The 9,936-nt window shown below is 37.8% G+C and overlaps 1 protein-coding gene across 1 annotated transcript; it reads left to right on the forward strand.

Annotated features, from left to right (window-relative positions):
* The first annotated feature begins 3,457 nt into the window (after nucleotides 1-3,457).
* On the forward strand, nucleotides 3,458-4,163 carry LOC132563844 (keratin-associated protein 5-4-like). The gene is made up of 2 exons (XM_060228596.1): nucleotides 3,458-3,668; nucleotides 3,844-4,163. The coding sequence occupies exons 1-2, from the start codon at nucleotides 3,458-3,460 to the stop codon at nucleotides 4,161-4,163; spliced, it is 531 nt and encodes a 176-aa protein (XP_060084579.1).
* The last annotated feature ends 5,773 nt before the right edge of the window (nucleotides 4,164-9,936 follow it).

The following is a 9,936-nucleotide window of genomic DNA, read 5'->3' on the forward strand; positions in this document are numbered from 1 at the left end:
ATGTATATTGAATTTTGAGGCTCATTGGAAAACAAAATGGCCAACTTGAATTCATCTTCGCAAGCAAAGGCCCCGTTTCTTTCTACTGCAGTTTCCTTCTAGGCGCAGTGCAGTAAAATGAAACAGTATCTCTTATTTAACAATGAGTCGTCCTTGAATACTTGGTAAATGCAGGTCTTTTTTTTAGATCATTAATGAATACGATTTCAAAGGGAGTTTTATGCAAAGATAAGTTGAATAAGACTGGTTTACCAAATGAATGGGGTCTGCATTATGTAATTTTTTAACTATGAGGAAAAATGCCAGGAACAAACAATAACAGGGATGGGTCTGGTATTGACAGATTACATTTTATATACGAAGACTAAGGCTGTCAGAATTTGAACAAAATCTTGCATACTTAAATTGCATACTGTGTTCTGATTTTTCAATTTCAAAACTGAAGTTTTTGCATGGTAACTTGTTTTAATATTTCTTTTTGATGAAACATGGCATGCAAGTATATTTAGCATTCTTAGTCTGAGTTTGAAGTTGAGTAAAGCCAGGGTATAAATATCATGATTAGCATTCACAAAATCACATGTGCTCTGATTGGTTAATCTTCCTAGCTTAAATTCTTTATAACATATAACTAGATTTGATGAAACTTAATCAGTATTTATATTATGCAGTGACAATGACTAAGGTTGAAGGTGAATGAAACCTGCACATTATATATTACATGGTACCATACCACTGTCTGATTGTTTAAAAGTTTCCACACAATCACTTGTCCAAAATATGATGAAATACTTTTTGCGACTGTCAGTATTTATACATTGAAAGCAAAATTTGCCAGTAGTTAATGAACAATGCAACCATGCAAAAGGATTTGGTTTCAATAACAAGAGAAATGTTTTTGTAAATTGACAAATTCATCTTTACATTGGTTTACATAAAACAGCCAATTTCTGAAGTTGAAAAAGGGTCCCAATAGGGGGAACTTAGTACATTCTTTAGATCTGTCTTCTTAAGGAAGATTACAGTTGGTCTTAAGCATGCTTATGTAAAGGAGATTCAATCTTGTATAAATGGTAGGTCTCGGTTTTCAGGGGACAGAAGAGCGGGACCAGGTTAAAAACAGTATATGTGTCAACTTCACTAGTCGTGACAGAGCACATCTTGTTTTTGGTGAACTGACCAATTTGTAAAAATTTAGAGGGGTGCAAGTGAGTGATGCAAGCCCTATAGTCCTCTTGTTACTTATATGTTTAAATATCAAAAGAGGGACGTATACTGTTCCGTCCTGAGGCACTTTTGTTAGATATGGTTCAGTCATTAAATACTTTTGGCTTGTTGTTTTGTATTAAGCACATAAAAGTAATCACTCTCGCACCTTCATCCATTAACAGAAATCGGTCAAACTTCACACATGGATAGAGGATCAAAATATCTTGTACAAGTTCCAAGGTCAAGGTCGCTCTTACTATTTTTAGAAAATCACCATAAGGCATTGCATCTAAGGAGTTTGTGGGGGCCGGTAGGGGACGTGTATTGCTTCAGCAATACTAGAATGCTTGTTTACATTATCCTTCTCCCAAATATATCCTAGACCGATCCTAAACAATTCGTCTTTGTTATTAACCATATGGCCATTATGCTACAATCCATTAACTTAACAAATACTTAAACATGTTTACCTTTCTTCTAATTTTCATTGTTAAACTTGCTAATATTCAGAATAAACGATACAATTTAGAGTAGGCTTACGGACACCCAAGTAAATTCTTGCAGAAACTCGCATGTGACTTCAATCTCTTTTCTTTCACGGTACCGAACCATATTTCAAAACAAGTTCGCTGTCCCTATCTAGACTTTATCTTCAAGTTACCTGTGATGCCTGCATACATCTACCTCCACTGTCCGTAACTAGGCTTAACCAAAGTGCATGTGACAAGTTGCATTTGAGGGTCAAAGACACTTTTAGTTGTAGTATACAACCTGAATGATACCATGTCCCGTGATGATGCTACGAGATATAAGAATGTTTTGAGAATCCAATCGCATAGTACAATGCACCACCATTGACTCAACTAAAATTCCGAGTATAATATGTTAAGTAATAATAAAAAAAATCCCAACGGTTTGGTTAAGTGGACAAAATCGAGTATGGAGCGTTACGAATGTGGATTTTCCATCCTCTGCACTGTCGATCACCGATTTAAGAATTCTAGTGTGGTAAAGAGGGTTTAGAATTGAACCCTTTTAAGTGGCAGCATCCAACCAGTACCATTGGCACTTTGCACAAAGTAATTATGACAGATCGTTGCATCATCCTCTATGACTCCGAAGAAGTAACAGGCCTTTCATTTGATCCGGACCCGGGCAAGGTATTCTTTTCCAGATATGTGCAAGATGGGTCCATAGGACATAAAGCTATCGGGGATCACCATCAGTGCAGCCTTCCTTGCACGATACTACTAATAGTCCCAAGACATGCTAACAAATTGGAAACGCACGCCAATCCTTCAAGTTGAAAATGCGATCTCCAGAAGCAGACCCAGCGATCTTCATCCCTAACCAGGATTGAAAAACACTACTTTTGGGACCAGAGATTTCAGGGTAATGAGCTGACTGCATGGCTGGCTAGGTGAGGCGAAGGTTTCGGTTCTCCCGTTCGAGTTGGAAGAAAACTTGTTGGAAAATAAAGCAGCGTACATCCAAAAATCTTGCACTTTTTCTCTAAAGCTCAAACTATTAGATACGGGTAGTCTCTCTCAGATAATCAGCTGGTTTACTGTATCTTGTCTTCATAAACAAGTGCCGTGTGATGGATTGTTTTGCACTCTGGCCTCATTTTGCATTTGTGCCGTATCTGCAAGTGGTATGAGATATCTGAACTATTCTGTACATTTGCTTAATTTCGCGGGCTGATATTTTGCTAAAGCACCGTCAAGCGTTTGTTCACGGGGATTCATTTGTCTACAGTGTACCTCAATTTAGAAAGCATATTACATGCCTCAGAAATGTTCCCTGGGTATTTTAATACGCGCCTACATAAATGTCCCCGAACATATAGCAATTAAATGACCCGCCATTATTACCAACTATATAGTATCTACAAGTCGCCCTTGATGGTTGATGGTTCGTACGCTGGCCAGATCTAGCTATATCCGCCAATTGACTTTGCTGGTGGTGGTCTGTCAGCTTGCAGTATCTATACCATATCGAATAAAAAAAAATATGGCAATCGGTTCGCTGGCTATATAAGCTATACCAATATGTTGCTTGTGGTGGCGGCTAACTGCCTACAGCTCAGTTGTGGTGAAGCGGGACTTTAATATATACCGCGGGGGAAGGGTGATCGATGGAGCAGAAGACACTTACCCTTCTGAAACGTCTGGTGTTCTACTATAATTTCGAAATTATAGTTTTCTCTTTGGCATCTCTCTTGTTAATGGGTATATATGTAATTTATATGTGGAGGTGTTCAGTTACCAGTGTGTGTCGGAGGTGTTTACTCAGCAGTGTGTGTCGGAGGTGTTCACTCAGCAGTGTGTGTTGGAGGTGTTCACTCAGCAGTGTGTGTCGGAGGTGTTCACTCGCCAGTGTGTGTCGGAGGTGTTCACTTACCAGTGTGTGTCGTAGGTGTTCACTCAGCAGTGTGTGTCGGAGGTGTTCACTTACCAGTGTGTGTCGGAGGTGTTCACTCAGCAGTGTGTGTCGGAGGTGTTCACTTACCTGTGTGTGTCGGAGGTGTTCACTCAGCAGTGTGTGTCGGAGGTGTTCACTTACCGGTGTGTGTCGTAGGTGTTCACTCAGCAATGTGTGTCGGAGGTGTTCACTTACCTGTGTGTGTCGTAGGTGTTCACTCAGCAGTGTGTGTCGGAGGTGTTCACTCAGCAGTGTGTGTCGGAGGTGTTCACTTACCTGTGTGTCGTAGGTGTTTACTCAGCAGTGTGTGTCGGAGGTGTTTACTCAGCAGTGTGTGTCGGAGGTGTTCACTTACCAGTGTGTGTCGGAGGTGTTTACTCAGCAGTGTGTGTCGGAGGTGTTCACTTACCAGTGTGTGTCGGAGGTGTTCACTCAGCAGTGTGTGTCGGAGGTGTTCACTTACCAGTGTGTGTCGGAGGTGTTCACTTACCAGTGTGTCGGAGGTGTTCACTCGCAAGTGTGTGTCGTAGGTGTTCACTCGCCAGTGTGTGTCGGAGGTGTTCACTTACCAGTGTGTGTCGGAGGTGTTCACTTACCAGTGTGTGCATGCATGTCAGTTAGGTGTCCACTTGCACTGTAGGAAGTGAAGTGCTTTCTACGTGCAATACATCCCCAAAAGTACGTGTCTATGTAATTTGTTTTCCGAAAATAGGTGATAGAACCTTAGTGTTCACTTAGCATGTGTAAAGTCAAGGTGTTCACTTGGTATGCTTCACACGTAGGTGTGTGTGTGTGTTTGTGTGTGTGTGTGTGCGTGCGTGCGTGCGTGCGTGTGTGTGTGTGAGGGTGTGTGTGTGTGTGTGTGTGTGTGTGTTTGGTGGGGTGTACAGGGTTTGGTATTATGGAAATATTCGATTTTTTCCGATGTACACAAATACAAAAAAAAGAATATTCCCAGCATCAGGAGAACAGATACTGTCGTGACGTCATCAATTTGTCGAAGTCATATTAGATATGTCTTCATAAACTAATGTGAATGACACCCATACTTAGTGTCCCTAGATCATACCACATATCGACCGGATGTAATTTACGCTAACTAATTAAAAATTCAATAAACGGATTAAAAAAGCCTGTTGAAACCATGGATATAGATTAATATTATGCACAGAAAAGAACGGAAATAAATTGATAAATACCACTGACTAAAACAAAGCTTTACAATCTACACAAAAACCTCAAAAGTGTATCGAAATTCAGCAGACCGTAACGGACTTCAAACGTTCGATTTTTTAACGGCGATTACGAATATAGGGACAAAGAGAACACTACGTTTGGGAGCTTTGTTCATGTGACAACCCAGGCTTGCCAGGAAAATCACACTTGGCTTCGTTTTTGTATTCTATATATACAACAGGAAAAAATCTTAAACGCGGTGTTTCAAACAATTCATTTCAAAATGCAATATTTTAAGAACCCTAAGGAAATTAGACAGCAAAGTAATGTCGGGTATTACATTTTGTAAATTGTGATAATCGAATTAGGTTTCCATACCCTTCCAACTAATAGCTTTTAATTAATTTTTGATGCTATCATTGTGTAACATGGGAAAGGTAAACGTATATTGAACGTATGTAAAACAGATCCACTACACCAGAACCCATTAGCTTCTAAATCTTAGCATGTTTCAGCTTTATTTTTCCTTTTACTTTTTTTTGCGAAAATATTGCTACGTAGTTGGGTTTTTTAACGTGAAACCCCTCAATCAGTTGCTTTTATTCGTTGCATTGAATTTTAAGTGGAACAGCACCGTGTATGCTAATGACTCTACACCAACATACACGATTTCAGGAAAACAATATGAGAAATACACCAAAAGGAGGATGGTGGGAGCATCTTTGCCTCAAAATGGAAAATTTAAAAGTCACTATGTCCAAATTTTACAACATATTTAAATGAGTTATTTAAATATGCAAATTAGATTTTACCCGATAATTCCAGTCTACGCTAGAAGAGTGGTAATGATTTCCTTCTGAACAACTATTCTTGATTAAATATATTTTAGATGCCTCTATAACCATGCAGCCGACTAAATGTCCTCATTTAATGTCTATTTCTGACGTTTACGTCTAAATCACCCCATCTCATTCAGCATTTTTTGCAAATGTCGCATCGACATAACCATCCGCGACTGTTGACGCAACGTGACTGTAGCGCCGCCATCTTGGGAAGGTATTGCCGCTAGCGCCAAACCATAGCTACACAGTTTGCCTCATGCTAGAAATCCCACTAAAAAAGTGTAGCCCGGTCACTAGCCCACGTATCAACACAAATAATACTTCATTATAAAACTGCTGTAGTCATTTCAAAGTGGAGTTATCGGGAATCAAAATTAAAGAAAAAATAATGGAAATATTTAAAATGTAAAAACCATTGAAAACAGATACTCCTCAGTTATTTGCATAGGATAATTTTGACAATAAAGTGACATAAAATAACCCACCCACCAAAAACAAATGAAGAAAAAAACCAATAAAATAGAACAATTAAGAAATAATAAATAACGTTTTATTCAAATTCATTCTTTTTTTTAAATAATAATAAATAGCTTGATTGCGGCAATGAAAAAGGCTATATAGAAGCGAACATGTGGATCTATGGACCTGGTCCCTGGACAGATGGTGGGGGAGGAGGGGGGACACTGAATGCAAAATACCACACATCAACTAACAGCCTCTGACCATGAGATGCACTAAATAATAATACATATAGTCACATGTGCAGTGTGACTGTGGGAGTCTTAATAAAAACATAAAAACTAAGAGACATTTTTATTCATATTTTAATACATAACAATATGCAGGGTGAATCTGCAAAATGACACAAGAAAATCAGGTGCACAATAAAAGTATGCCATGATATTTATAAGAGTAATTTTATAGATAATATAATCCTACTTGCTACTTTCTTGAATTTTGGTGCATTGGGAATGATGAGATTACAGAAAACAATGTAAGGTAATATACAATCGGATCTCGCTTACAGGCGATTCTAATGAAGTGCAGCATGTTGTTTGCCTTCACCCTGTACATTCACATACATGTGTAGAGAAGGTAAACCTATAATCCAATAACTGTTTGAAATTGATGCAACAACAATCACATCATTCATGACAATAATGATAGCAAGTACAGTGTGACCTTGTTTGAAGTGCAAACTCATTTATCTTAAGTCCCATATTGCACCAGTCAAATACAAAGTATACACTCTCTACATGCAATGTAGCACTGATACCATAAACCAGTCAACAAATCATGTCTTCTGTCTACATGTTCTGTATTCATCACTACTAAGCCCAAGATAACTATATATTGTACAAGTTATAGACTAGTTGCTTATTTTGTGACCAAATCGAAACTGATGTCAGACACAAAAGGTAACTGTAATCAATGACACTACTTTGCATACATGTCAGTGCACAACAGCTAGTTACAGCAAAATAAAAAATACTACTCCTTACATCAGGCGAATGACCATCTCTTACTAGAGCTGCTCAAATACTTAATGATAGTACTCCAAAAACCTCTTTCATCATTAGTTGAAACACTGTCTACTACAATGACATCTACTACTCAGAACTACATACATGTTTACGAGTCAAAATGAATAGGCCCTATCATACAAAGGTAAATCGGATAAGGCACACATTCTGTAGAACATCAATTTGTACACGATAGTAACAGTGAAACTTCTGTTTATGGCAGCTAGTGCAATACCTTTCCAAGATGGCGGACCGCTAGACACGTCACAGGCGTCGTCGCGCAGCATCTAGGATTACATGTGTATGAACATATCTATACGTTTTGTTGGTAGAGAGTAGTGTATTACAGTGTATGATATCCCCGTCATATAACATGTGCTCAGAAGTGCCTTCATCTTCATCCCGTCTTCAGCGGTATGTGAAAAGTCTTGCACAACGCATTCATACCATTGGTCCACGTGAGATAATTATCTCGTGGGCACGAGATAATAACTGAGTCGTACGAGATAAAGTGTCTCTAAAGGGGCTCCGTATGATTAAAGGTCAGATTTTAGTTAAGATTAAAAGAAAATCAATATTCAACAGTTAAACACATACATATGATACATACGAGATTGAAAATCAGGTTACAGCTTACATTAATTCCGGTCCAAAAAGTCCGATTTGAAAGAGGGCGAGGGCGGGGTGAGGGTTGCCAGATATATTCTCAGTGATACGCCCACTAGATGGCAGTAATTATTTAAACTCTGTCCTTTTCCCTCAAGTTATGATGAAACACAATACCTATTATCTTTATTAGAGCTACTTACTGAAGGACCATATTAGAGGACATGGCTACTTGGCTCAGAATAATTGGAAAACTAGATAAATAGAAAATTGAGCAATTTATATATATGTACAAATTAAAAAAACCCACTGAAATAAAAAGGTTACAGCATTCACTTGCTGATATCCCTAGTGACCTAAAATTCAACCTCAAATTTCAATCTGATGGCGTGTCCGTGACAGGGAACATTCGTAAACAGGTACACAAACAAAACGTATTAAATAACGTCTTGATTAACACAGACTTATAGTTAAGAAGTGAATCTGTTATGCTTACCTTTGATTGATTAAACAAATTAATGTTATCTTTATAGAACACAATCCATGGTACAAGGAGGAACGTACATATATTAAAGGCTAAAACAGATAAATCTCGCCAGGAGATGTTACGGCGTTATAACGGCAGGATTGAAAATAATTTAGAAACGACACTAAAATGAAAATGATAACAAGATCAAGTGTTCCGGAAAGGCATCTAGTCAAGTTGTTTTTATATACGAACGTGTAAAAATGTCACTTAAAATTTTGGGGAAATGATAATTTGATTTGTATGAAAAATAACTTATAGTTGCTTATTGGACCAACGTCAGATGATGAGAGAAACTAACAGTCACTGCAAAGCAAGAAAAACTCAGGATAAGAACAATGCACTTACAAATATTGCACCATCAATATTGCTAAAAGCATAAAAATGTCGAAAACCCTGACATTAATTATACTTTCTGACAGAATACATGAATCTTTCTCGAGTTTGGTAGTACGATCTTCCAACAAGCTAACGGTGTATCTACGAGAACAAATTCTGTTGGCTGACCTTGTTTTGTTCCATAGAAGAGCTTATCAACACAGGTCACCCCCAGAGAGTCATTAAATTTCACATTCAAATATACTGATGTTTTGTCATTAAATAACAAGAGTTGTTGACAGCGTCTATCATATATAACAACCAGCATTGGACATAGGAGACACGATAGATTCTACTACATCAGCGCCTTGCCTCGATATTTCTACAACAAAATTTACAGGAACAACATTCCGATAAACTGTATGATTTCATTTTTCCTACTGTCAATTTTCCATTTCTGGATTTCAATATGCTACATCCCGAACCAATACTGTTTACTTGTCGCAGATGGTTCGATATTCCTTTTACCCATTATCATGATTTTTATGCAAGAGTTCGGCAACTGAAAAGCCCACGACACATGATTTTAGAGATGAAGAATAACGGAATTAATGGGCAAGTTGTCTTGATGATCCAGGGCGAAGTGAGCAGAGCGTGTTTAACACTCGTGGCTTTACATTTCATATTTATTGTTTTTCCCTTGAATACGTGTCATTGTTTACTTGGTCTTATTCCTCTAGTACATTATCTGATTATTCCCAGGAATGATCCCTTAGTTCATGTTTTGCTTTAGTTTTATCAGATTTGAGTTTGAATTAAGATTCTGATAATTTACAAACTTTTACTTATTGGATGTCATTATGTTCTTTATCGACGATTCTTTTGATATGTGAACTTCATCATCAATCTGTGTGAAGGTGTCCGTATTTAGATAAACAACGGAATACCTACAGGAACATGCATTCTTAGTAAATCCCTTGCTGAATATCTGGTTGTATGTGGTGTTTATCTCAACAATCTCGGCTACAATTTACATGTACAATGCCATAGCAATGACTCATTTATAATAACCAGCGATCAATACTTGTTAAAATCATCAGATAATTACATATGTACAATATTCCCGTCAAATAGAAGTAGTTGGAAGATAATTAGGTAGGAATTACTGACGGATACTATTGGCCTGACTGGAGCAGACGGTTGATGCTCTAATGACAGATCAGGTCATATATATATAAGGGGAGTGAACAGTGTGTGATGCATAAAATACAATTATCAAATATTCTATCAAGTCGTGACAGTTTTGTTAAGA

This window comes from Ylistrum balloti, unplaced genomic scaffold (genome assembly GCF_031769215.1).
Source record: "Ylistrum balloti isolate Yb309-2 unplaced genomic scaffold, AGI_CSIRO_Ybal_v1 Utg371882, whole genome shotgun sequence".
In the NCBI taxonomy this organism is placed as follows: domain Eukaryota; kingdom Metazoa; phylum Mollusca; class Bivalvia; order Pectinida; family Pectinidae; genus Ylistrum; species Ylistrum balloti.